The 27,489-nt window shown below is 43.2% G+C and overlaps 1 protein-coding gene across 5 annotated transcripts; it reads right to left on the reverse strand.

The window, feature by feature from the left end:
- Nucleotides 1-1,525: 1,525 nt before the first annotated feature.
- Nucleotides 1,526-26,724, reverse strand: LOC120501555 (zinc finger CCCH-type antiviral protein 1-like). 5 transcript variants are annotated; one of them, XM_039707965.1, is made up of 16 exons: nucleotides 25,359-26,722; nucleotides 23,276-23,408; nucleotides 20,119-20,371; nucleotides 19,899-20,009; nucleotides 19,451-19,519; nucleotides 18,810-18,878; nucleotides 18,357-18,419; nucleotides 17,289-17,390; nucleotides 14,827-14,950; nucleotides 13,394-13,559; nucleotides 11,568-11,688; nucleotides 10,901-10,997; nucleotides 10,637-10,718; nucleotides 5,789-5,919; nucleotides 3,926-4,077; nucleotides 1,526-3,342 (listed from the first exon to the last, which is right to left on the reverse strand). In XM_039707965.1, the coding sequence occupies exons 1-16, from the start codon at nucleotides 25,637-25,639 to the stop codon at nucleotides 3,011-3,013; spliced, it is 2,286 nt and encodes a 761-aa protein (XP_039563899.1). In that variant the 5' UTR covers nucleotides 25,640-26,722; the 3' UTR covers nucleotides 1,526-3,010. The 5 variants fall into 5 exon arrangements, with proteins under 5 accessions (XP_039563899.1, XP_039563897.1, XP_039563898.1 ...); XM_039707963.1 differs by having other exon boundaries at nucleotides 18,351-18,419; XM_039707964.1 differs by having other exon boundaries at nucleotides 10,637-10,715; nucleotides 18,351-18,419; nucleotides 25,359-26,719.
- Between the last annotated feature and the right edge of the window lie 765 nt (nucleotides 26,725-27,489).

The raw sequence follows: 27,489 nt of genomic DNA on the forward strand, positions 1-27,489 counted from the left end.
CTCACAGGCCAGCCCCTCCTTCCTGTCCAGCTCAGGCTCTTCCCCATGTCCCACAGCAGCCTCGTCCTCCAGTTTCCTTTTGGCCTAAGAAAGCACTTCCATAGCTGGCCCTGCACTGCCCCTGGAGTTCCTGCTTCGTGGAAGTGCTTTGCTGACATTTTGCTTTACCCAATCCTCCCCTGATGCAGAAATAGCTTATTTTTAAAGGAAGAATAATAAAACCATGTCAGGGATTGCATTCCTTGCCTGACTGATGAACATGCTGCTCTTCAGCAGATAGCTTGTCTCTTCAGCCATGGTGGGGGTGACTCACTTGGGACATGTTACACTGGATTTTTACTATTATTTCTAATAAGTGCACTACAAGCAATGACTTTAGACATTGCTAAAAGTAACAAACTGTATAAGGGAACAAAAGCCTGAGAAAGCTCTGGCTGGCTATGCAGGGTGTAATCAATGACAGCTATACTTTTGATAGAACATGATTGTGAATTTTGTCTGCTTTGCCTTAATAAATTCAAAGATTATCTTTGTTAAGCAAGTACATGATTTCTTTGCATGTGTGAAGCTCTTAAATGTGTTATTCAGCCTAATTTCATAGATGTTAGCAGTGTGCACCCACTTTGTTTCCATCACAGTGGCCAGAAGCATTCAGCAGTGGAGAGCAGCAATACCTGCTGCAGGTCCCAGCCCAAGTGTGGCTCAGCCTCCCAGGGGTTTTCCTTGGTGCCATTTAGGAAGAAGCTGAGATGCCATGAGGTGGGAGAACTGTTGTTTCTTTCTCATCCTCCAGCATTCAGAGTATGCCTTTTCCAGCTTTCCTCCCCCTTCAGCTCAGTTACCCAGACTGCAGCTCTCACCCCCAGTCCTTACTCTCTGTGTGTGGTGATCTGGGCTGATCCTGAGCTGTCAGCATCTCACTGGCACCCTCCCCAAACAGGCCTGCCTTGTGCCTCCCAGGCATGGGGTTTCTACAGATTCAGATTCTTTAAGTTACTCATCTGCATATTAAAGAAGTACTTCCTTACAACCTCTCAATATCTCACTACTTTGACATCTAAAACAAACAATTCCACCACTACCTCACTTAATTATTTCACCTTTTCTTAGGACTTCATTAACTGCTCAGAGCAGCTGTTTAATTACATGAAATCTAACCAAACGACCGAACCTCTCAGTATCTCACTACTTTGACATTTAAAACCAACAATTCTGCCACAACCTCAATTCTTTCACCTTTTCTTAGGATTTCATTAACTGCTCAGAGCAGCTGTTTAATTACATGAAATCTAACCAAACGACCCCACCGCTTTAATATTAAACATCTCCTAGTTAGGAAGTTAATTTACAGAAATATTCTCTCCTTAGTAATTAGCTGAACACCTACCCTACAATGGCAGTCCACATGTGCAGTTCCCAGGTTTAGAAACACCAAAGGAAGACGGGGAACACAGGCAGGGGCTGGTTCATTCAGCATATTTAGTCTTGCCCTGTTTATGTAAAGACAAACTGCACACTGAAAGTGCCTAAAAACAGGTTTTATTTGCAAATGCAACAAGCTCAGTAATTCAGGAATTCTACAGGCAAACAAGAGAAAAAGAGATCTTAAAAAGTGTTAAAATCTTCTCCGCATGTTTTCATTTAGTTCCAAGTGATTTTCGTAAGATTTTCTGGATTTACTTTTTCCGTTCCTCTTGGGAAGAACTTGATATCTTTGAGCAGTTGACAGATTTCTATCATAGATGCAAAAACCTTAGAGGCTATTGGTGTTTCTGTAAAGCTTATCTGAAGGTAATAGTTACTGCTTCTCTGTTCTCACATCGTTTCCCTCTGAACAGCTAAACTGCCTGAATATGGCATTTTGTACAGAGGACTTTCGGTTTGATCCACTTACAGACTCGCTGCTAACATCCAGTAGAAATTGCAGAGGTTTCTTGCCCAGGATCACCCCCAAAACAAGAAGAGATCCCCACTTGTCAGCACCCTGCCCCACACAAGTGGGCAGTAGAACATGCGGATGGTGCCTCAGGACAGCAGTTCCACCACTGGCCTCAAGAGAACCTAACTGGTCTCTTCTGGTCCCATTCTAATCTGGAAAAACGAAAATTATTGCACAAACAGGACAGAACATCTCTATGATCCTTAAGAAGCTTCTCCTGTCCTGTTGTGCTACGTGGCCATATCCACTGGAAAGCCTGGCTCGTTGGGACACAGCCTTTGTGTCCTTATGGCCATTAGGTACAGCCAAACCACCAAATTTTGGTATCTGCTTACTCACATGTGGTGGCTTTCACAGTTTCAGTTGAGCTCTGCTTTTGTATAGGTTACAGCAAGTTGCTGCTCATTTCCACAAAGAATATGATCCAACAGCTTTCTGATCCATCTGCCATGGTACAGATGAAAATTCTCGAGAACTGACAACATGGATTTAAAATATGCTTTTTCTTTTTTTGTTTATCATTTTAACTCAAAACATGTACCAGCATTAAAAGCAGTGCTTTGAAAACAAACTCAAGTCATTATTACCTACACTGAGTTGTTTATAATAATGATAGATGAGAGAATCAAGAGCAGATGAATTCTGCACCGAAAAGAATCTCTGGCTACTAAAAACGTGAAAGCTTCCTTTAAAACTAATGTACTGTTAATTTTTCTTTTAATTGTTTTTAATTGTTTGCAAAGAGAAGTCCTCTCTATTTTTTTTAGACGATGCATTTGCAATTATTTTCCCACAGCAGTCCTAACATTCAATTTCCCATCCCACAACTCTCATTTTTCTGCTATGGTTATCAAAATGTCTGCGCTTCATTTAAGAGAGGAAGAGAAGAAGATAAGGCAGTAACAACAAATGTAACATCTGCTTTGCCAGCCCTCCTCAATGCAAAAATTGGATTAACATTCCGAAGAACTGTGTTAAAAAGAAAGAAGTCACCAAATAGTAGAACACCTGCAATCTGGAAAACAAGATGAGGGACACAAGATTTCCTAAGATATAAGTTCCTTAGTTCCTCTAAGATATAACACATTTTTTTCCCTCCTCTCTAGGCACTCTTATTCCTGTCTCTGTCTGCTCTCTTATTCTCTCCTCTTTATACTCTATTATGTACTCTGGGTAAATCTGGTGTTTCTCAAAGACAACAAAAACAGAAGGATTTAACTCGTCATCCACACAGCTGTCATATAACCACAGCTTGTCAGCACACTTCATGGGGGGCCGCACGTAGGCGGCGTTGCCTTTAACGTAGTCTCCAACCAGAACACGAGCCACGAACATGAAGCGTTCCTGCAGCACAGCCTGGCAGTAGGCATGGGAATAGCGAGCATCTCTAGAAAAGTAGCTTCCTAGAAAACGAGATGGAAACGTGGTTGTGAGGAGAGTCTGTACAGTGACAGCAAAAGCTGAGCATCCCCTGGGTTTTTAGGAGGTATCTGACTCAACTTTCAGGGACTTCTCTTACCCAGTTTACAGAATACCACCAAAATTTTTGCAAGAGAGGGGACTGCACTATATAATTTCCATTCACTATTTGCTATTTCAGGAGTAATTTTTTAAGCTATACCAATAAGCACACTACAGGACTGTGTGTTGAGATGAGAGGGACAGACAAGAAAACATGAGGACCTTCCATGATCTCACTGAGGGCATACATGCCCCTCTGCTCCCTGCCATACAAACTGATTTGTAAATTCAAATTATGACCTCAGACATCAGAAAACGCCACCTACAGCAAATCCCAAATCACCAATACTCTTGACACCTTGTGAGAAGATTTACCCCCAACCCAAATCAAATCCTGGCCCTCTTCAGAAGGATCATAATACCAATTCTTATCTTTTTTTTTGTCCTTCTATAGTTAAAGACTTCAGAACCTTTGACTGCTCCACTAGCAGGAGAGTCTCAGCAGACATCTCACTTTCTACATACCCTTCCCATAGTTAGTTCCATTGCTTCCACAAATTCTCCAGTCAAAGTTCTGACTGCAGATCGTTTCCATGGAGGTGACGTCAGTTCCATGGAACAGGCGTTTTTCCTGAACTTCCTTTCCTCCATTTTCCCTTTTCATCTTCTCTTTTTGCCTGACAAAAATTAAGGGGAGGAGAATGTGAGCCATGGAAGAAAAGGCAAAAAAGTGGTTTTTTTAAACAATTTAAACTGTGTAACATCCATGTAAATGTCAGCTGGATGAGGCTTCCAGCCTGCTCTCGCCTCTCAGAAGATAAGACACACTTAGCAGCATGATGAACAAGCACGAGATGAGCACAGTACTGACACCACTGCTCAGCAATTCTAGATAATTCTGGCTTTACTCAGGGAATTTAGGCATTTGACACTATTCCAGTCACCGCTGTGCCAACCTCTTGCTCCTCTGCAGGAGGTCAGTGCTGCTGGGGAGATGGGGCCAGGACACAAACCCAGCCTGCTTTGCCCACTTCTCACCTCGCTGGCTGAGGCCAGAGTCAGACTGAGCTGTGAACAGGGTCAAAAGAAAAATCACAACAAAAGGCTCAACTCATATTTCCCATCATTATTCCACAGCATCCTGACACCTCTCAGTTTTTCAGAAGCTGCTGAAGTGGACAAGGCAGTAATATTCTCCAGAGAGTCATCAGCCACCAATTAAGCAGAGCCAGAGGGAAGGGAGAATCCTTCCAACTTGTAAATTAGTAAATGGAAAGTTAAGAGCAATGGACTGAAACTTGTTCATTGAGAACTTACTGCGAGGGTGGTGAGGCCCTGGCACAGGGTGCCCAGAGAAGCTGTGGCTGCCCCATCCCTCAAAGTGTTCCAGGCCAGGTTGGACAGGGCTTGGAGTAACCTGGCATAGTGGAAGATGTCCCTGTTCATGGCAGATTGGATGTGCTTTAAGGTCTTTTCCAACCCAAATTACTCCATCATCCTCTGGACTTGGCCTGCTTAGCTTAATTACCTCATTGGAGGAGGATAAAAAATATGCAGTACTACATGCTTTGAAGTCTCTTATGTTTTGCTAGATTAAAAGGTTTTATGAATCAGTGGCTGATAACTTTCTGTGTTCTATCATTTTGCAGGTGAAAGCATTTATTTGAGCAGTATTTTTCTACTCTATTACCATTCCATACAGTCCTTGAATGCTTACTCTTGTTTTAAACTAGACAACTGTTCTAAGCAACAGCTTAATCCTGTATCAAACTAGCTTGAACATGGTTGAACCCCAGCTCTAATCTGCTGGTATCCAGCTTGGCCTAAGTACCTCGTGTTCAGTATCACTGATGCAGATGTTGAAAACCAGAAAGGACCTCTGGAACTCAGAGATCATCGAGTTAAAACACAAGGATTCTTTCTCAGTGAATACTGACTTTGTTCAGCAAAAGCACCTTAAATAAATCTGACTGGAACAAAAAGGCCCAAGCAGCCTTTACTCTTATTAGCATTTCATATACTCTAATGGATAAAGATTTGTAACAGAGCATGTGTGCAGCAGGCAGTTACTGCTCCATCCCTGAGACAATCACTGTTCCACATCCCTGTAGGTATCTCAGCCCAGATCTGCATCATGCATGTCTTTCTCTCCATGCTCCTCTCCCCCTCTTCCAAGGAGCCATGCAAAGGGAACCTCCCACAGAACCTCCCCACATTCCATGTCTGTGGAATGCCCCAGACACCAATCTCACTCCTGAATTGCTAATAACAAAATACCAGTCATGTTAAGGCACAGGTGGCCACCTCCTTTCTCTCCTAGAAAGCACAGACAGGACACCCTATTCTTGGAGACTGCCTCCTCATAAGGACAGGGAAACAAGTACTGACCACTGAAACACCTTCCAGAGGGATGGATTCTGAATCCTCTGTATTTTAAGGATGCTGTAATTTTTCATAGTCTGATGAAACAGCTGCTTTATTTCATTGTATTCAGAGGTTGTGTTGCTGATCACCACTGCCTATAAAACACAAACCAAAGCAAAAAAAGGCATGAGGCTGCAGTGAGTTTGGAACACACAGAAGCCTAATTCCAGCAGACACACTTTCAGAAGGGTCCCCAAACGATGCTTTTGAAGGGCAATTAAATGCTTTAGATCATGACTGTGTGAATAACCAAATACCAAGGAAATCAGTCTGTCACTCCTGCTTTGCAAGGACACCTCACCTCTCTTCAGGAAGGATGCTGAAAGGTTTATGATCTCCAAGTGTTGACACCTGCAATTTTAAATCTCAAAGGAACAGAAATTGGAAAAAAAAAATTTTGACAGATTATTCCAGAGAGTGTCAGTTTTATATCTAAAGCTGATTAAGAACAAAAGATCTTAGATAACATGTAATGGGAGCTTCAGCTATTAAAGATTAAACAAGCAAAACATAAATACCCTCCTGGCACTGTAGTGCCTTACCTTTTCAAAGTTAGAACATAGAAAGCTTTACTTAAATACAGACTTCAAAAAAACCCCTACATTTCTAAACAAATGTGACACCGAATACCTGTTTAAACAAATACATCTCCTTTCCCAAAGGAAACAAAGTTTATTTAGCCATTATCCTTTTATTTATTTATCCATACATTTTGTGTTTAAAAGTCCATTAAGAAATGCTCATTTTTCACAAAGAGAATTTAATGCAAAAATAATTAAAACGTTACTCGAGCTCTTCTGCTTGTTTGTGTCATGCATGAATTTTCCATTTTTTTCTCCAAAGTAATTCATGTCTTTTACCTTCTAGAATCAACATTTATCTCCATAAACTGCAAAAGTGTGATGCTGGCAGGCTGATGTCACCTGGTAATACTTTCCACTTCACCACAACTTAAGCCAAGTGGGAACTCAAGATTACAAAGTGAGATCCCAACAGCCCACGTTCCAAAGTGTTTCAAGCAGGAAAGCTGTGGCCATCCTAAAAGGTAACAAGGAAACTAACATCTTACCCTACCAGGCAAAAACTCCCTGTTTTAGAAAGTTGAGCTTAGAGAGAAAATAAAGTAGGATAAAACTTGTGCTTCACAGATACATTTAAGCACTTACTAATGAGGAGATCACTCACAGGGAAGTGTTCTAAAGATTAAGAATAAAGTCAACTGGCTGCACAAGAGCTATTTTTTTAAATTTATTTAAAAGCCTTTAAAAAATTGAGTGAAATTTCCCATGTCTCAATACAGAAGCATTTTCCAAAGCTTTACAGCACAGCAATAAAACAATCAGGATGTGCAAGTATTGATTGCCTGCAGTCTGTGGCACCGCAGCCCAAGTTGCTCACCATCACCTACAGGATGAAGATCATGTCACTCTATTTCAGTACTACATCTTTTATTTAGAATCACAGAATGGCTTGGGTTGGAAGGGACCTTAAAGCCCAACCAGTGCCATCCCCCTACCACAGGCAGACACCTTCCACTATGCCAGGCTGCTCCAAGCCCCATTCAACCTGGCCTTGGACATGTCCAGGGGTGGCACAGCCACGTTCTCTGGGCATCCTGTGCCAGGGCCTCACCAGCCTCACAGGGAAGAACTCCTTCCTAATACCCAGTCTAAAGCTACTCTCTGTCAGTTTGAAGCCATCTCCCCTCGTCTTGCCACTCCAGGCCCTTGTAAATGATCAGCATTCTTCCTAATACCCAGTCTAAACCTGCTCTGTCAGTTTGAAGCCATCTCCCCTCGTCTTGTCACTCCAGGCCCTTGTAAATGATCAGCTCAGCACAGGGAGGGTTCAGGGGCAGGGCATGTCCAGCTCTCACCACCAGCACCCCCAAGGCCTTCTCCCAGGGCTGCTCCATCTGCTCATCCCCAGCCTGGATTGACCCCAAAGCTCATCCTGACCCAGGTGCAGCACTGGTACTTGTTGAACCTCATGGGATTCCCATGGGCCACTTCTTGAGTTTGTCCACATCCCTTTGGATGGCCCTGTCCTTCAGGTGTGTCACCTACAGCGTTCAGCTTGGTGTCATCTGCAAATTTATTTATACATGAACAATTTCCACTTAAACTACAAATGTACTTTTGCTCTGCTGCATCCTTCAGGCTCATGGTGTGATTCTTGGGGTGTCCTGTGCAGGGCCAGGTGCTGGACTCGATGATCCCAGTGGGTCCCTTCCAAGTCAGCCTATTCTGTGATCTCTTCCTGGGGAACTGAAACCTTTCTAGGTAAAACAGAGGGTCAGCCATGTTACACAAGGCCTAATCCTGTAAGAAAGGTACTTCCATTATTTTATCATATGATGGCCTCCTGGCAACAAAGCTGTTCTCCTTTCCATGAGAACTTGTGGGTTTGTCCCTATTTCCCCAAGGATGCTTCTAGTGCTGAAAAAGGACCACAGCATCACACTGCTATTGAAGGCTGATATGGCATAACTACACAACTTCTTCAGCATTTTTCACCTTCAGGCCTGAAAAGGAAATCCCACTGAGTGTGAGCATTTGCTACCCTGTTATCAAGGAGCAGAGTTCCCAAGGCAGAGAAGGAATCTCTGCTCTGGCAGCAATTCCCACCAGTGTATGACTGCACAAGAGCAGTACCCTGTGACTCACACCCTGAGCTCTGCTTCACTGGGGTGTTGGAAGGAGCAGGGCTGGTACTGGTGGCAGTGTCCCCACCAGAGCTGACATCTGTAAAATGCACACACACTCTTCACATTGCATCCTGTGCCTGGTACAGTGCAGCAGTCCTTGGCCTGCATGTGGCCAGGATTCAGCAGCAGATCAACCACACAAAGACTGGCAGGAAACCACACATCCAGTGCACTTTTCTGTGCACATTAAAGAGACAATTTTAAACCCAGAAAGAGGTTTCAGGATATAATAAATTCTTTTTTTTTCTTTTAAAACATTTAAAAACTACTAACTCCACTTTGTGACAACAAAGACAGAAAAAATTCACACCAACTTTCCAATCAATGTTACCAATTTCTATTGTGCATTTTATACACTTCTTTCTACAGAACTGTTCTCAATGACTTACAGATTAAGACATGGCAATACTCAAAAAATAAGCAATGTTACCAAAACACAGCATCTCATTTTAAGCCAAGATGACTTTCTGCCTATCTCACAGGTTCCTTTTAAAAATGGATCACTTCCAGCACAGCAGATTTTGCCAGGATTATTTGTCAATGTCTGAAGAGAAGGCAGTTCATCGAGTTGTAGCTGTCAGCTCTTACAATGGTCACCACAAGCATGCAGAATCCCAGCCACTCCCAATATTACCTACTGCAAAAAAAACAAGCTTAGGGTCCCACAGAAAGCCTGGGCTAGATTAAATCTTTCTCTTTTAGTGCCAACAGGCACTGTCACTTTTCCTTTCCTGTGAAAGGCACTCACTCACAAGTTAAAGAGATATTTTCTTAGGTGCCAACTGAGCAAGCAAACTGAGCTCTTTCACACATCCCCACATGTACAACCAAAAGATACCATGGATCTGTGCAGTGCATTCCAAACTTCCCCCATTCACCCACATTCACCAGTTTCTGGTGACTCCAGAAACACCCCAACAAAAGTACTCAACTAAAATTCAGACAAATTTTCAGAGCAAGTATGGGAAGCAATTAAGTACACACAGCTCAAGAGACCTGAAGAGAACAGAGCTACCTGTCTTTCTGGCATTCTTTGGAAAATTTTATGCTTGTTAGTTAAAATGCTGATAAGCCAAGGGAAGAGCATACTTCCACTGGACTCCAAATATCGCAGGCAAATCCTCAAATGGGCTGCCTGCCAGATTCCCACACACTCTCATTATTATTTCATCTTTTCTTTATGAAAGTCATGACTCAAGAGGAGGGACTCTAGCAGTTTTGTCTGACCCTGTCTAAGCAGTAAATAATCAAGTGTACTTTGCTATCAAATCTTGTTAAACCACTGTCTCCTTCACTAACAAATTTTATCAAATGGTGATTTTATATCAACATAGCACTCCTCTCTTGTGAAGTGCTTTACTCCACCCATGACATGACACTGACACAGCCACACACTGGTGTTCCTCAGCCCCCAGGGTATCTGTGCCAACACAACACACAAGATTCTGTGACACAGTCAACAAGGAAAACCTCTTAGACTGCTTCTCAAGCAGGGTCAAAACCACTACACAAAGGGCCCGTGTAACATGAAAAAGCCTTTTTTTCTAGAGTCCTGCAGTACTTCCACAAACTGTGCTGCTCTTCCAGAAGGACTGCAGGACCTAGAAATCTAAAAAACACCCACATACTTTGGTCTTGGTAGACCAAATAAAACATAGACTTTGGGCTGATGGGGGTTGGGTTTGTTTTGTGGAAGACACCACTGCAATGCTTTTTTTTTATTTTATGGTTCTGCCATTTCCTGAGGCCAAGGTCTGCGCTCACATCCATGATGTATGTGACAGTACTGGAGGATAGAGAGATCTCCTTTTCTAGATCTCCAATCCAAATTTACTCTTCCTGTGTTGAACTTGATGAGTTTTGGGTTTGTTGTTTGGAGTTTTGAGTTTTTGGTATGTAGATAAATGCCTAAAATGCAGTTGAAGTCCAAGGCAATTTGGCACCTGTTTTATGAGCCCTTGGGAGATCACCTAGATCTTTAGCACACCCCCCCAGGAAATTGCTCCTGTCCCTTTTTAGCATCCACACAGTTACAGTTGACTCAGTTAAGCTCTGAATTGTGCCTTTCCATCAGAATTACAAGAAGGGGGAAAAAACAAAGATACCTTGTATCCAAAGTCAGGCAGTGCAGATGCATCCCAGTGACTAGGACAGGTCTGATTTGGAATAGAAGAATCCCTTTGGCTGCTTGCAAACAGACAGAAAATGAAGTGTTAGTAATTCTAGTACTGCTCCAAACACTCAGATTTGGATCATCCACTTTGGCCAATTCCTGCATTTAAAAATGAACAAAACACAACTACGGCCAGCACCCATTTTGCCTTATGATTACTTTTAAAATATGAAAAAACAAACTAAGGAGCACTTACCCTGTCTTCATCTTCTGCACATCTTCAGAAGACACAAATTTTGGTCGCCTGCAAACCTGTCTTCGAGTTTTAAAACTGATGTTTGTCTGAATCATTTCTTGAGGAGAAAAAAGTGAAGAGAAAAAAAAAGTCATGAGTAAGTCTACAAGACAGGGTCATCTTGTCCTCATCAGTTCTTCTTTAATGAAAATTGCATATTTTGCATATTCTTTAATGAAAACTGCACATTCACTGTCAATTCCACCTGCTGAGGAGTAGTTGCACAAAGGCTTTTCTGTAACTGTGACTGAACCTGTGCCTATCCTGCTTGCTCCCTCAAGCCACTCAATGCTCTTTAAACATTGTTACAGCAGCACAAAGATGCCCAATTTGTATTTTTTACCATCCACAGTGTTACTTACTTTCCTTAAAGTTTACTATGACTTTATGTGAAGACTATGAAACTTTATATTTCTGGTCAGATTTCTGGTGCGTCTGGAGAGTGTCAAGGAACAAGGGGAGAAGGTTACTTTTGTGAGGAATTTGCTCTGGGCCAGCACTACCTCACTTCCAGTAAGTGAAACTGGTGGTGTCAGGAAAGGAAGTCATACCTGCTAAAAGCAGGGAGACTTTGCAAGAGTCTGTAAAGCACTGCATAGTTGTAGATGAGAACCTCTAAAATTACTACCTTTAAAATTGAGTTCATACTGATGTTGGCCAGCTTGGAAAGGTACAATGGCACATGGATCTGCTTGATACAAATTTTCAATAACAGCAGAAGATGGTGAGGTCGTGCTGTTCCCTTCTTCCTTTGTGGGGAGAAAAGAAATACAGAGAATGAGCAGAATCACACTCAGGACTAAACCCTGAATAACTAGCTAGGGTAGAGGGAAAGAAGAGGCCAAGTGTAGGATGACAAGGAATCTACCCAGAACTATGGTGGCCTGAGGCTGAGTACTGAATATTTGTAACATAAACACAAATACATAATTAGAAATTTTAAACTCCTGTAACAAGTTGTGCTGGTTCTGGCTGGGGTAGAGTTAAATTTCTTCCCAGTAGCTGGTAGTGGCTGTGTTTGGATTTGTGCTGGAACAGTGCTGATAGCACAGGGAGGTTTTAGTTATTATTTAGCTTAGGCATGCACAGAGCCAAGGCCTTTTCTGCTCCTCTCCCACCCCACCAGTGCTGGGCCTGGGGGCACAAGGCCTTGGGAGGATACACATCCAGGAGAGCTGACCCCAGCTGGCCACAGGGACATCCCAGACCATGAGGTGTCACTCAGCCAAAGTACACAAAGCTGGGGGAAGGAGGAAGGGAGAGACATTTGGAGTGATGGAGTTTGTTTTCCCAAGAGACTGTGACCTGTGATGGAGCTCAGCTTTCCTGGGATGGCTGAGCACCTGCCTGCCCAAGGGAAGAGGGGAATGGATGCCTTGTTTTGCCTTGCTTGTTCACACACTTTTGCTTTATCTTTTAGTGTTTATCTCATCCCACCAGCTTTCTCTCTGCCCAGTGCCTCAGCAGGGAAGGGGGCAAGGCTGAGCTGCAACTGGCTGTGATGGGTACACAACTCCTTATCAAACCAGAGTTAGTTTGGTTCAGGCTCCAAAGGAAGCAAAGACCTAGGCCAAGAACTTTTCTAGCTCCAACCTGCTATCTGAAAACCCACAAAGGAACAGGGTGACATGGTGAGAGCATTGATGCATATGAGCTTGGAAACAAACACTGATGATGTGATTAATGCATGAATAGCAGGTGGTTTTCCAAGACTAATTTGCCAAGGAACAAAATAAGTTGCAGGTGTAAGGAGTCTCACTCTTACCTTTTACTTTGCTTCTGATTGAACTATGAACCAACCACTTCATTCCACAGACAGAAAAGCCTGAGTGAGCTCCTTGCAAGCTGTCCCTGCTAAAGAGCAGCTGGACAGCTGTGATCTCTCCTGGACCTGGGTGTCTCCTGGAGGTTGAGTACTCTTTGGGGTTACTCTGAGTCTTTTAAACTGCACTCTATCCAGCACCTTTCTCTGTGTACTTTTCCAAGTCCCTGGATCACCTTTGTGTTCCACCATTTGTGCTGCTATACTGTAAACCATATGGTATAAACTCATCTGCCTTTGTTTTCCTGCATTTTGCAGATAGATTACTTTCTCATGAGGACTTGGACATACATGGAAAAAGACTGCATTTGATCTGAGAAAGCAGAGCAATCCTTGCACGTCCAAGGGCATTGCTTAGAAAAGAGGCAACTTCTTCCTATGTCTATGAAGAGCAGTGTCTATATGTTAAATCTGTAGGAGCCATGGACTACTCCTAAAGGGAGCTCTTTTTCCTCCAGCCTGTCAGCATTTTATCACATCTGTTATGAACAGATGTAGCTTCACTGCCTTACCCAACGCTGTAAAACTCAAGCACAAGGACTCAATTAATCCTGTTGAGAAAAGGGGAAAGGGTGCAGAGAGGCTCCACATATTCCTGAACAAGTGACTGAAAGCACAGGATGTGAACTCACCTGCTCTCCATATTCAATCCACTCGTTTTGGTTATTCTTCCAGTACCAAATCCACTGTGTGGTCAGCAGGAATGTGGGTTTTGTGACTGATGATGGTGTAGAGAGGCGTCGAACCAAAGAAGAAGAGCAGGTCATTGTCTGGAAATTAATGTTCTTACTTGGGAAACTGTAAGGACCAATTCAGGTTTATTATAGTTAGCAGTTATCCTGTCATTCCCAGTTTAGTGCCATTTTCTTTAATATAAAGTAACCAAACTTAATGAGATCTGAAAGCATATTTTATCCTCTCATCCCCAGTTTAAGCTGGTGCCATTTTCTTTAATATAAAGTAACCAAACTTAATGAGATCTGAAATACGAGTATTTCTTTCCCACAGCACATGGCAGCTCTGAAAGCCATCTCCAAGCTTCAGAAGTGAACTCTGGCCTGTGAGACACCAAAGGCCACCTCAGTCACATGTGGCACTGCCAGCTTTACAATGTCAGGCTCCAAGTACAGTGTGGCAAAAGGAACTTCTGTGATAACCAAGCGTGGTTCCAGTCTTTCTCAGTACATAAGCAGAATGTGCAAAGTGTGTGACTGAATTTGCCAGCAATCACCTGCAGCCTATCAACTTTGTTCTTTTTCTGTGGTTACCAAGGATAAATCACAGCAACCAGAGCTGTGAGTTCTGCAAACTGCATTCATCACTGGAGCCACCTGGGCTCTTACTCCTGCAAGGCTTGAAAAGTTAATTCCCAGGCAGGAAGATTTTGATGGCAGCCTCCTCTTGGGAATATTGCTTGTGATCTCCAGAAAACTGCCAATCAAAATCATCTGATGCCTTAAGAGGCACGGGCCAAAACTAGAATACCATTTTGTGAAGCCAAACTTGGGGTGCCCTATGAATCCAGGTCACTTTGAGTGGGACTTTTCAGAAAGGAGCTAAAAGGCAAACACGCTCTTAAAATAGAAATAAAAAAGAAGAAAAATAAATGGGCTGCTTACACAAAGGACATTTCATAAAATGTCTCTAGGTATGTAATATATCACTATTATTGTTATTATAGATACTAGCTGTAGTAGGAAAGAAATAGCTATACAGAAGGACCAGCTCTGAAATGTTGTCAAAAGGCCCAACTTCATTACTGCAAATAAACTGATTAGTGATCTGAAATACTACAATTTTAAACACTGGCTTTTTACTTTGTACAGTTTTACGTGCAAGATACAGTTTTGTTATTTTTAGAAGACAAAACTGGAGTGAGATTTTCATGCAATCATTCTTTCTTTGCTTTTTTAAAAGGAAAAATTCTTATTTTTACATGCTTCCAGCTTCTGAGAGGCTCAGTAACCAGAAGCTGAGAAGTCAGACATCTTTAGGAAGAAAACACAAGTTTTCCTACACAGGCTCAATCACAATACTCCAAGCAAGGAGTCCAGCATTACTACACCTGCTGTTCTTTGGGTCACAATAGGCCTTTTCAATTTCCTCCATCATGGAAAGTGTATTCCAGTTCAATCCATCGTGTATCTCCCATTTATATGGCAAATGGTAATGAACAGATTTGCATTTATCTGTAACAAAATCAGACATAGTCAAGAATTCTGCAGTCATTAACACAGAGAGCAAGACAAGAAAAAACCAAAACAGAACCAGCATATTTTACACTTTGAGGCTTTCTCTCCTGGGCTTTGGTATAAGGAATGAAGAGAGAGTGCTGAAAACAGAAGGAGAGTGTGTTTCTGCAGTCTCATCAAGAAAAGCAACATCATATACACATACACATATATATATATATATACACACTGCCAAATTTATTTGAAAGACACCTGTAGTGGTTTTGGTTCACTAACCTGAGATTTTTTGATTTATGTACTAATTAGTGTGGTGGGTTTAGTGTCGGTTAATTACTAGTGCACTTACTAGAATGTATTGCTTTATTTTTTTGTTGTGAGATAGAATTAGGAGAAAAGTAAAATAAGCTCGAAATTTTAAAAGGGTATAAAGAAAAATGTATTAATAGTAACTAAAAGAGTAGTAAGAATCAGAACACAATTTTTAGGACACTTCTCTTCCCTTTACAACTTTTTTTTTCCCCTCATTGATAATGTAAACAGACAAAACCTAAAGTTTTTAGTTAGTTTACTACTTCTAGAATAGTCTTTCTTTAGTTTACTTAGGGAGAGAAGTCCTTCTTAATATTATGGAGACTTCTCTACAAGAAAATAGTTGTCTCATGGCTCTTAATTTCTACAAATAGCATCTATCTGGGGAAATTTGTAATCATGAAATCTTTCTCATTTTCGATAAGTGTTTCTCTTAGGTGTGTTTATGGGCCATGTCAGCTGGTGGGGTATTGATTTAAAGATGAGTTGTTTAAAAGCAAAAGTTCTTAATATCTATCTCTGAAATTATCTGTCTCTAGGAATAGAGATCTTTTCTTTCTTTGGAGTATAGGATCTTTATCACTCATCTCTTTTTCTGTTCAAACTTCTTATAGGATTGTAGCTACTTTAACACTTGGTTTTTGCTCAATATCTACAATTTGAACTCTTCCATTTCTTCATACTTTTAAGTGTTAAAGGTGAAAAAGAGTCTTTTTCTACAGTTTTACAAGAGAATTTTAGCCTAAAACTAAAGGCATTGTCTTTCTTATTTGGGACTTGACTTCTTCATTGACTTTGATGTTTCTATGTTGTTTCTTTATGTGTCTGTCAATTCCCAAAGCCAAGCACTGACTGGATTCCTATCAGACACGGAGGAAATTGCCAGCAGCCTCTCCTAAAACACCACTTCTGTGATGCAAAACTAGCACATTACCAGAACCTTCCCTTTGCTGAGACACAACGCTGGCAGCTGGGAGAGCAGTGCCACAGACAGAAAGTGCATGTTATGTGTCACACAACCACGTGTCTCAGCTCTAGAAAGTCTAGTCTACACAACACTTAAACACTCTGACATATTTGGTTGTCTTTTCTTTAGTCCCTTAGAAATCATGGGGTGGTTGCCAAGGTCTGAAGGGTTTTCTTCTGACTGACACTCCACATCCAAGTATGGATGAAACATCTTATTACTTTCTAGCCCAATGTAGCAATAAAGCACACTAACACTCCAACAGTTACTTGAGTTTGGTTATCTGGTGGTCACAGCAGGGCTGCTTTGAGCCTGGCCTTCACAGTTTCACCAGGTACACTGCTCACATCACACAGGGTCTTTCTGTCAAAACCAGGTGATCAGAGGAGTAGCAGCCCTTTAGAAACTGACTGGACAAGATCAGGGAAAGAAAATGTCATGGTACCCCCTCACAATAGAGGAAGAGCCAAACCTGGGGGTTAAATGACTCTTCAGGACAGTTCCCATATACAATTACTTATATTCTTCCCTCAGACCTCTGTTCTGGCCACTACCAAAAAGACAATGGACTAGATTTATCTTTTGCTCAGCTGGTACAACTACTGTGGCTTTTTAAAGATGTTTTAAGACCTCAGACCACTTTTTAAACGACTTAATGGGGGAGAAGATGGCAATTATATGATGTACATAGGATAGATACAGTAGGAATAAAGGGAGGCATACATTTATGAGCTGTCAATGATGACAGCACAGTCATAACTTGATCTTCTAGCAACAGAAGGGGTGACACTTCACACTTAAAGGGCTTTGCCACAGAAACACACCCAAAGCCTGCCCCCACCAAAAGGGCTGAAATAGGCTGAATTATCCAGAGGATAAAGGGTTTAAGTATACCATCTGGCTTTTTTTCTGATTATGTCTGTAATTCTGACAGTGTTTATTAATGACTTGGAAAGAAAATAAACTACTGAGGAGGCACGACTGTCACCACTAGCCCAAGCCACCAAGCTGGAGTCCCTCTGCAGACAAGTCTTCAACATTACTTTTCATAAAGCTTACCCTTGTTTTTGCAGTATTTCCAGACATAGAACAAACAGATCTCATCACAGTTAACTTTGTTGTTGTCCTTTGAAGCTTCATCAGAGGAACTGTCCTTTTTACCTACAGCAAAGAACATCACAATCCATATTTGCTTTAAGAGAAAGATCCTGCATTTGGTACTTCATCCCAGAAATAACAAGGATTTGACTGCAGTAGCAAAGTCAAGCACTTTAAGGATCTGACTATCTCCCATACAGCCCAACACAGAAGTCAGGGCTTTGTCACTGAACAATAAACCCTGACACTGGAAGGAGTGAGGAAGCTCAGTGAGGAAGGGCAAGGGCAGTGTCAGGAAGCTCAGAACAACACAGGGTGTGACTGACCATGGCTCTTGCAAAGAAGCTGACTTTGTCTCCACACCAAGGGGACCAGAGGGTTCATAGAAGTCAATGGCAGCTGAGCTGACTGACTGGGAGTAGAAATGTCTCTCTCAGAGTCAGCCAGCCCAGCATGGGTGTAGTGAACACAGAGCTCAGCCCCACGCAGAGGTATTAAACCTCAACAAGCAACCAAAGAATTTTGAAAACAGCAACGAGCTTGAGCTGGCTTCTACTTCCCCAGGGACTGGGGACACCCAGTGAGTATATATTGAGGCAGTGAGTATATTTACAGATCTGCAATGGGAAGCCCATTTCTGTGATTAAACTGTGCACTGTAATTACTATGTTTTAAAAGTCGGCATTTGTATTTTGTTTACAGTGGACTTTGCATCACTTTGCTACATCAGAAATGCCAATGTACTGGGCATGGGTAGAATAAGATGTAATTTTCTTCATAGCAACCCGTATGATGCTGTTTTAGATTTTTGACCAAAACAATGCTGTCAACACACTCATGCCCCAGCTTCTGCTGAACACTGATATGCATCAAGGCCTCAGTTTTTCACCATGGATGTCAGCACACAGCAAGGCACACACACCAGCTGCACTCAACTACCACTGCGAGCTGTCAGGCTGTGTGAAATCAAGGCCCAATGAAAACCACTGGTCTCAAGAATGGAGGGTGAGAATCAATCCATACCTTTATCTTTATCTCCTGCTCCCTTTGGCAACTGGTCTTGGCTCTGGGCAGGCACAGTGCTACTGGCACCTGTGTGAGAAAACTGAATGAGCAGCACTGCAGGGCCACAAGCTCAGCTAGCTGGCAACATCCCAGACACTGTGGAGAACTATGTCCATCACATGTGTAATTTGATATGAAACACTACACTGTCCATGTGTGGAGTATCTAAAAGAACATGTCCAGAGAGTACTGGACACTGACAAGCTCTAAAGCCAAGGTCCTTCTGTCCAGAAGAACAAGAGATTTACAGTTGCTATTTACTCACTGGAAGGTGTATCAAGACAACACCTCTCCTGACAGAGCTGTATTAATTCCCTATAGACAGAAGGCAAGGAAGGATACTGCGTGCACATATACAATTCTGTCATCTTGCTAGGAAGGAAAAAGGACATACAGAGGGTGAGAAACAATCCATACCTTTATCTTTATCTCCTGCTCCCTTTGGCAACTGGTCTTGGCTCTGGGCAGGCACAGTGCTACTGGCACCTGTGTGAGAAAACTGAATGAGCAGCACTGCAGGGCCACAAGCTCAGCTAGCTGGCAACATCCCAGACACTGTGGAGAACTATGTCCATCCCACGTGTGATTTGATATGAAACCCTACACTGTCCATGTGTGGAATATCTAAAAAAACCTGTCCAGAGAGTACTGGACTCTGACAAGCTCTAAAGCCAAGGTCTTTCTGCCCAGAAGAACAAGAGATTTACAGGTTGCTATTCACTCACTGCAAGGTATATGGAGACAACACCTCTACTGACAAAGCCATATTCATTGCCTAGAAACAGTAGGCAGGGAAAGATACTGCATGCACAGATACAGTTCTTTCACTTTCCTAGGAAGGAAAAAAACGTGTCCAGGACAGTACAGAGTGCTGCACAATGCCTGGGCAGAAATTCCAACCCTGCTCCACTGGCCATCTGGTACCATGGATGTCAGCACACAGCAAGGCACACACATCAGCTGCACTCAACTACCACTGCGAGCTGTCAGGCTGTGTGAAATCAAGGCCCAATGAAAACCACTGGTCTCAAGAATGGAGGGTGAGAATCAATCCATACCTTTATCTTTATCTCCTGCTCCCTTTGGCAACTGGTCTTGGCTCTGGGCAGGCACAGTGCTACTGGCACCTGTGTGAGAAAACTGAATGAGCAACACTGCAGGGCCACAAGCTCAGCTAGCTGGCAACATCCCAGACACTGTGGAGAACTATGTCCATCCCACGTGTGACTTCCCACTAGCACTCCATTGCTGATACAACAGAGGTGCAATTACAGTTACAAACCCTAGCTAGTCACTGTTATTGCCAGCCACTCATTTGCTCTTTTGAATTCAGTACTTCAGGCAATAAAAGTGCAGTATTCCCTCCCACATGATTGTGCCATGACTTACTCAATTCTTGCAAGTGCATAATAGCAGAGAGGGAAAAAATGTGTGTATATTGCAAGAAGAGAAATACAAAAGCTGATTCCACAAGGAAAGAGTTGGTACTATTATCTAGGTAATTACCTCCTGAAGGTGGCACATCCAGTGTGCTCTGCACTGTTTCCAAAGTTGTCTTCACTTCTTTAATCCTCATAACTGCTGGCTTTTTCCAATATTCATTTCTGTAGTTGTGTACTGAAAGCATTGAAAGGATGGTGGGGTTTAGCTGGGAGTTAAGGCAAGAACAGTTTCTACTCTATCAAACTCAAAATCATGATTAAGACCACTGTTTCTTGCAACTTACCATACACCTTCTTCTGTTCCCTGTTGAATTCTATATGCTTGTAATCACATATCTCCTGGAAGTTTGAAGCTGTCTTTCCATCAATGCCTCCATTGTCCAACACTCTCAATGCATGGTTATCCAAGAGGTTATGGGACATTATGCATCGAAGAAATTTACATCTCCCCTTGAGAAAGTGTTGACAAACATGAAGCTTGTTGCAGTTGTGTTGCTGCATACAGTGACTACCTTTCTTGTTGTAAAACTGGCAGGCCTAAAAGTAGAGAGGATACAATAAGAAATGGAAAAGCACATTAGAATTTTTCTGTGTCCTACAGGCATGCAGCTTTAACTGCAGAAAAATGGTGATTAAAAGTCATGTGTTTGCTGTGCCTTCTTTAATCTAGACAGATTTCTTTCACAGAGGAGCAGGTATTTTAAGCTGACTCATGCATTTTCAGTTTTGAAGTTGTACAAGTTTTGTTTCCAAGAAAAGCCAACCCAACAAGCTTAGAAGTTTATTAATTCCCTATAGACAGAAGGCAAGGAAGGATACTGCATGCACAGATACAATTCTGTCATCTTGCTAGGAAAGAAAAAGGACATTCAGAGGGTGAGAAACAATCCATACCTTTATCTTTATCTCCTGCTCCCTTTGGCAACTGGTCTTGGCTCTGGGCAGGCACAGTGCTACTGGCACCTGTGTGAGAAAACTGAATGAGCAGCACTGCAGGGCCACAAGCTCAGCTAGCTGGCAACATCCCAGACACTGTGGAGAACTATGTCCATCCCACGTGTGATTTCATATGAAACACTACACTATCCATGGTTCTAAGTTGGTTGCATCCAAAAATGGATGCAAGACAGACTGGTTGACAGTTATTCCATTGTAAAAACCCCTACAGCATAATGAACAACAAAGAACAAATATCTACATAAAAACATGCACGCTGTGTCAAATGAGTTATCATTTCATGGAGAGCTGAAACTGAATTTGCACTTCTTATTTGTAAAGCTTATCCTGCATTGAAGATTTGAGCTTACAAAATGTTAAGAAGAATGCTTTGAGATTAGAGTATATATGGAAAAAGCAATGCACTTCCTTATTCCTCTATTCACTAAAGAAGAGGTACACAGAGAATCAGACCAGGGAACAAATCACAGACCAAAAACTCCTTCATATTGACCACTAAGAACCACAGTAATAGTTTTGCTCCCAGAGCAGCCTGTAATAAGAAAGCTTCTTTGAGGAGAACACACAGCTGTCTGGCAGAGAGCCCCTATATCACACTGGGACTCTCACAGGTCCCCTCCAAATCCCTCTTCCCAGGAGCCACCAACCACTGCTCAGGGAAGATGAGTTGGGCATCAGTCAGTGGGTGGGGAGCAACTGTACTGGGAATCACTTGTATCTCTTGGGTTTTACTAATTTCTCTCTTTCATTCTCATTACAGTTATTATATTTTATTCTATTTCAATTCTTTTAGTATCCTTATCTCAACCCACAAGTTTTACCTCTTTTCCAATTCTCCTCCCGACCCCACCAGGGTGGGAGAGATCAAGTGGCTGCATGGTACTTATGTGGGCTTAAACCATGACAACAGGGAATCCACTATTTAGCTACATCAAAAAAGCACTCTGTCCCCTTGCACCTGCCAAGAAAAAAAACCAACCAAAAAAACCCCAAACAAATAGAACAGGAGAGCCAGAGAGGTGAGGGAAAGTGTGAAAACCGTGATATTGTGGTGCTGTTGTGTTTTTCTTACTCTGAACCCCAGTTCAAGTCAGAAAATTCTGAAGTGTCCTCTTTCTTGAGAGCTTCCTACATGCCATGTCTTCACACAACCAGTCAGCATTTCTAAGCAGGAAACAGCCAAATTGGCTTTTACATCCAACCTCCAAACTCTCACGTTTATGAATGGCCTGCACTGATCACAGTTTTCTCTTGGTTTTGCTATTTTACTGCATGATAGGAGTTAAAGTGCTCAATTACAGGTAATTAATGATGCCTGCCAGGGGTGAGGGCAGAACAGATTTCTAGTAAGCACTTAAGGGTAATACCAACCAAGAACATTTGCTACTATTTGCTCACTACTGGGAACAATTAGTATTTTCCTTGCTTACCACCATGCTCCTTCAGTCTGCCAGTAAAACATACTTTAAAACACTACACAATAAAAAAAAAAAATCTGTTTTGTCAAAGTCTAGCACTTTCACAGCAGGGAACAAAGGAACAACAGAACTCTTGTGTCAACAAATCTGTGGAGATTATAACCTGCAAAAGACAAGGGCAGTACTTTGGTAATTTCCTAACCAGGAGCAGCTGTAGCCAGAACAGGGTATGACTGACTTTCAAACAGCCATACCAAGACAGTACTGCCCTCATACACACACGCTGAATCAGAATGGAATGTTCAACCAAATTTAACAAAATCAATGAGTGGCATACAAACTGGGCAAAGATTCCTTTGTACAAAGTCAGTGTGCAAAAACTCCATGCACTCTGGAAGAGCCAGATTTGATACAAAACTGACTGCAGTCATTTGGTCATTTTCTCACAGATTCTTTTCATCTCTTACACCCTCAAGCACCAAAATGTGTGCAGGCCTAGATGGACTAGAAAAGGAAAGGGGCACTCACTTTCTAGTATTCATCTCACGGAGAAGCAGCAGCAAACTGGGTTTTGGTCATGCCTTTTACCCTACAGGCAGGTACAATTATGTGATCTTTCAACTCTCTCTTGCTTATCTCACCCTCTGTGAACGTCTGGTGAAGTTGCTGACATTTTTGTTTGTTTGTTTTGAGCAGCTTTATGGCCACTCTGTCGGATAACAGAACTGGCACACAAGACAGGCTGTAACCTTGCTGCCCACCTCCTGCTATCAGAGGGCAGGTCTGCTCCTGACACATCACAGATGACAGGGCCTTCTCCAGATGGGTACTCTGGGTACTTATTGAACAGTTTTACTGCTCAGGGGGTGGTTTTTTTATTACACAGCCCTTTCACAGATCTGGCTTTATGTTGTTCCACATTGCCATTCCCATTCCTCCTTTATTCTGACTAATCTCATTTCGTATCTTAACAGCTGGACATGAAGATCAGAACTCCACATTCTCTCTTGCCTTCTCCTATTCCTAATGAGTGAGAACTTTCTCTTAAGAAATCAGTACAACTTACATCAGGGAGGAAGAATGGGTCGTTTTGGAGAAGCAGGACTTGCAGCTCATTCTCACTGAGGCCAGACAAACCGTGTTTTTTTAGAACTTTCCTGTTCTCCTCATTCATTATGTCATGCGAGTACTTACAAGAGCTGCAAGAAAACACACAGAAATATCAATGTTTACTCCTTTAGTCAGGTTGATTTAAAGAAGAACCTCAGATAATGTACAACTTGGGAAAAGCCATGAGAGAAAGGTGGCTTGGCGAGTCTCTGAACATTTAGATGGTGTCTGTAATCAGCCAGAGGATGGACCAAACAGCAGAACTCCTCTGTGAAGTGTGGTGACCCTGTCCTCCTCATTTTAAACTTCAATATAGCCCCACCCCAGGCATTCTTTGCCTCCAGGAAGAGCCAAGTCAAGTCACATGAGCTAAACAGCCAGAGGGGAAGTTAATTTTAAAGGAGTACACCAACAATGCCAGAATTGCAACAGCCTGCATTTTGTGAACATAAAAGGTTGTTGTCCCAGGGATGGCAAGTAAAGAAACATGCAAGAGTCTGCACAAAACAAAAGCAACAGTGAAGCTGAAAACAACACATTTTGTTATCTTCAGTGGCTGTGAAGTTTTATTTAAAAAAATCAGAAACAGTTAAGAAAGTTTAACTTATTTATGAGTTTTGATTAAGGAAACAATCAAGCTACAATCATGAAGTCAGTGCTGCCACTTACAAAGCCAAAAGTCTGATGAGTATGAATTAGAGAGGGAAATTGCAGGTTTTTAACATCTATTTGAAATGGTACTGCAAATCAGTAACAGAGAGGAGACACACACACAGTCAGCCTGTGCATTAATTTAATGCAGTAAAATGCAGCTTCCTCATGTCCTGCTCTTCAACATATGATCTGATACAGCTCTAAGATGAGACATACTCAACCAGTAAAAGTACCTGTTAATTTACCAGATTCAAGTCTATCCCTGTACTCTTTCAGCCTCTAGTTCACTCCTGAAGCTCTTCTCATGACAGTTTTACCTCAAGGTGTGTCTGGTCCAAGGTGTGTCTGTGTTTATTCATTTTTATTGCATACCAAAGGGACTTTAAATACTTAATGTTATTGAGAGAGCAGAATGACTGATCATTATGAAGGGAATCGCCTCATTGCAAACTTTTTAAATTCACACAAAGTCATCCATCATGAGTCTCTGCACACATCAAGGCATGTCCAACAGTGAACCCCACGGGAGCTTACTCTATTGTCTGTAATGTAATAAAAAACAGGAAAATCTTATCATCCTAATGATGAGAGAGACATGGCTTTTTCCCTCCAGGCTATCCAGATCTTAGTGCACAGTGATCCATTTTGTTGGGTCAGAAGAAGAAGGATCCAGCAGGATCATGCACGTTCCTAACACTACATCAGCATCAGACCTGGGGCTTGGAGGCTTAAACTACGAAGTTCTTCCATCAGTAGATACACAGTAATTGTAGTGGCAAAGCTGGATTGCTCTTCTGCATTTGCCTTTGGTTTCCTCTGTTTTTCAAACCAGGCACCACCTGTGGCTAGAAGAGGGTGCCAGGCCTGCCCATCCCACGAGTCCTCCCTGTTCCAGAAACTGGGACCGATGCACCTGGGTGATCAAACAGTGCCTCTCAAAGGAAGGGCCATAAGCCACGCAATGACTTCGAGAAAAACTCAACTTTTTTAACTCTCTCGAGCGAAAGCAGTGGGCATGTCAGCACTTTGCTTCCTCCTGAGAAATAGGTGTAAACAATTCCACCCAGATGCCAGGGGGGCTGAGCGTGCGGAGACGAACAGATTTAAACAGACAAACAAAAAGGAAAGAAACAAAAAAAAACCCAAATCGTCGGCTTCTACCGACACAGCGGGGACAGGACACGAGCTCTTCCGGAGCAAGGAGCCCCCGAGGCTGATCCGAGGGCATTCCTGCCCGCTCCTCCCGCGGGCCGTGGGATGCGAGGGTGCGTGAGGGAGCTGGGGGGAAGGGGGGTCGGAGGGTGTAAGGGAGTGGTGTAAGGGGGGGTGCGGAGGCGTTTGGGGTGTGTCGGAGGTTTGGGGGATCGGGGGCTGCCCGCGCTCACCTGGGCCCCAGGTTGCACCTGCCCATGAGGTGCAGCTTGCAGAGGTGCAGCCGCTCGCAGCCGTCGCACTCCTTGCGGACGCAGACCCGCACGTCCGTCACGGCCAGCACCGCCCGGCCGCCCCCCGCCACCAGGAACCGCCCGGGGCCCGCCGCCCGCAGCGTGTCCTGCAGCTGCGGCGCCGACAGCCCCACGGTCTCCTGCAGCTCCCGCAGCGGCAGCCGCCCGCCATGGGCGCACAGCGTCTGGGTGAGGAAGAGGGACACGGCGGGATCGCACATGCCGCTGCTCCGGCCGGGACGGCACCGCCCGCGGACTGTGGCGGGAGCGGCAGCGGGAGCGGGAGCGGCAGCGGGAGCCGGAGCGGGGCTGGGCGGGGACTCGGCCGCGTCCGGGCCGCGCTCGCCGGGAATCGAAACCGAAGGCACGGCTGGCGCTGGGGGCAGGGATCTGCCCGGCGCGGAGGCGCTCTCGGCTGGACGTCACACGGGAAATAAATAGTGCACAACGTGATTGAAGGGACCGTGAGGTTTCCTCGTTGTTATCACGGAGTGGTTTGGATTGGGAAGGTCTTGAGGATCGGCTCGTTCCAGCCCCGACGTTGCGCAGTCTCCTTCCACTAGAGCAGGTTGCTCCACACCCCATCCAACGTGGAACACTCTTCCAAGATAAGGCAGCCACATTTCCTCGCTCATCTTGCTAACTTCTGCTCTCTCTCAACGCTAATACGAATCTAGTGCAGAGCATTAAGCCTATAATGCAGGATAAAACACATAACATACACCAATGACTCCAGTATTTATGTAGCAGTGCCATTGCTGTTCTTTCTTCCCGAATGGCAGCGAGCTGCTGGCTAGCACTGGTTGCAGCAGTGTCCTGGCAGGGCTGTGGAGCTGTGCTGGTTTTGGATGGGGTAGTGTGAAAAACGCCAATCTCTTGTTTTTAAAATTTTTAAAAGTGTAATAGTAATAAAATGGTTATAACAATAGTAATAGAAAATTTGAACAATTGAGATTAGGACAATATGAGACAATAAAAACATAGACTTATGGACAGTCCAGGTACCTTTTTCTGGGCAAAATAAGCCCGAAAAAGGACACCCGTTAACAGAGCATTAACCCTTAAAAACAATAGCCTGTTGCATATTCATACACCTCATAATGATGCACAAATTCTATTCAAACACAGGATTTTGTCTGGTCACTGTCAACTTCTTCCTGTGAATTCTAACGGTGCTTTCATGGCGGGAAGAAGTTAGTTTCTCTTGATAAAAGAGCAATAAATTCTCCTTCTCTGAAAGATTTAGGTGTCTTCTGGTTGCTATCTCACTGTGAGTCCTTTCTTTTTTTTAAAAAAAGTATCTTACATAGCACACTTTCTATTTTAACATTATATTATAACCTAAAACTATATTTAACACACTACTTAAGAAAATTAATACAGCAGAACTTTCTAACACAACACATAAAATATTCATTTTAATATTTGCGAAAAGCCAATCATAAAATATGCATTTTTCACAGGTAGGGTTCATTTTCATCAAGTGGCTGCTGTGGGGCTGTGTTTTGGATTTGTCCCAAACACAGGAATGATAACAGAGATGTTTTCATTATTGCTGAGCAGTGCTTGCACAGAGCCAAGGTCTTTTCTACTCCTTGTGCTGCCACGCTGGGGAGGGGCTGGGGTGCGTGGGAAGCTGGGAGGGGGTGGGAGGCAGGAGGAGGAAGGCTGGGACATTTGGAGTTACAGCATTTGTCTTCCCAGGACATGGTGACACTGTGCTGGTCTCCTGGAGATGGCTGAACACCTGCCTGCCCTTGGGAAGCAGGCAATTAATTCCTTGATTTGCTTTGCTTGTCTGTGCAGCCTTTGCTTTCCCTATTACACTGCCTTTATCTCAATCCACGAATTTTACAGGTTTTACCCTTCTGATCCTCTCCCCAGTTCCACTGGTGGGGAGTGAGTGAGTGGCTGCCTGGGCCAGGCTGCTGGCTGTGGTTAAACCAGGACAGAAGCAGAAGTGCCAGTGTCCTCTTAGTGTTGAAGTAGGGCTGGGGATGGTTGGTGGGATGGGGAAAAAGCACAGCAAATACTGCCTCGAAAGAGGGTTGAGGATTAAATCCATTTGAGA

Source organism: Passer montanus, unplaced genomic scaffold (assembly GCF_014805655.1).
Source record: "Passer montanus isolate IOZ18808 unplaced genomic scaffold, ASM1480565v1 scaffold20, whole genome shotgun sequence".
Taxonomy (NCBI): domain Eukaryota; kingdom Metazoa; phylum Chordata; class Aves; order Passeriformes; family Passeridae; genus Passer; species Passer montanus.

Bases quoted from the DNA above. Each gene is read 5' to 3' on its own strand.
- LOC120501555 (XM_039707963.1), bottom strand. From the start codon at position 25,639: ATGTGCGATCCCGCCGTGTCCCTCTTCCTCACCCAGACGCTGTGCGCC. The intron at 14,951-17,288 runs GTAAGCTTTATG...ATTTTGTTACAG, and splicing joins GAAATACTGCAAAAACAAGG to ATAAATGCAAATCTGTTCAT. The intron at 3,343-3,925 runs GTATGTAGAAAG...CTCGTTTTCTAG, and splicing joins TGGAACTAACTATGGGAAGG to GAAGCTACTTTTCTAGAGAT.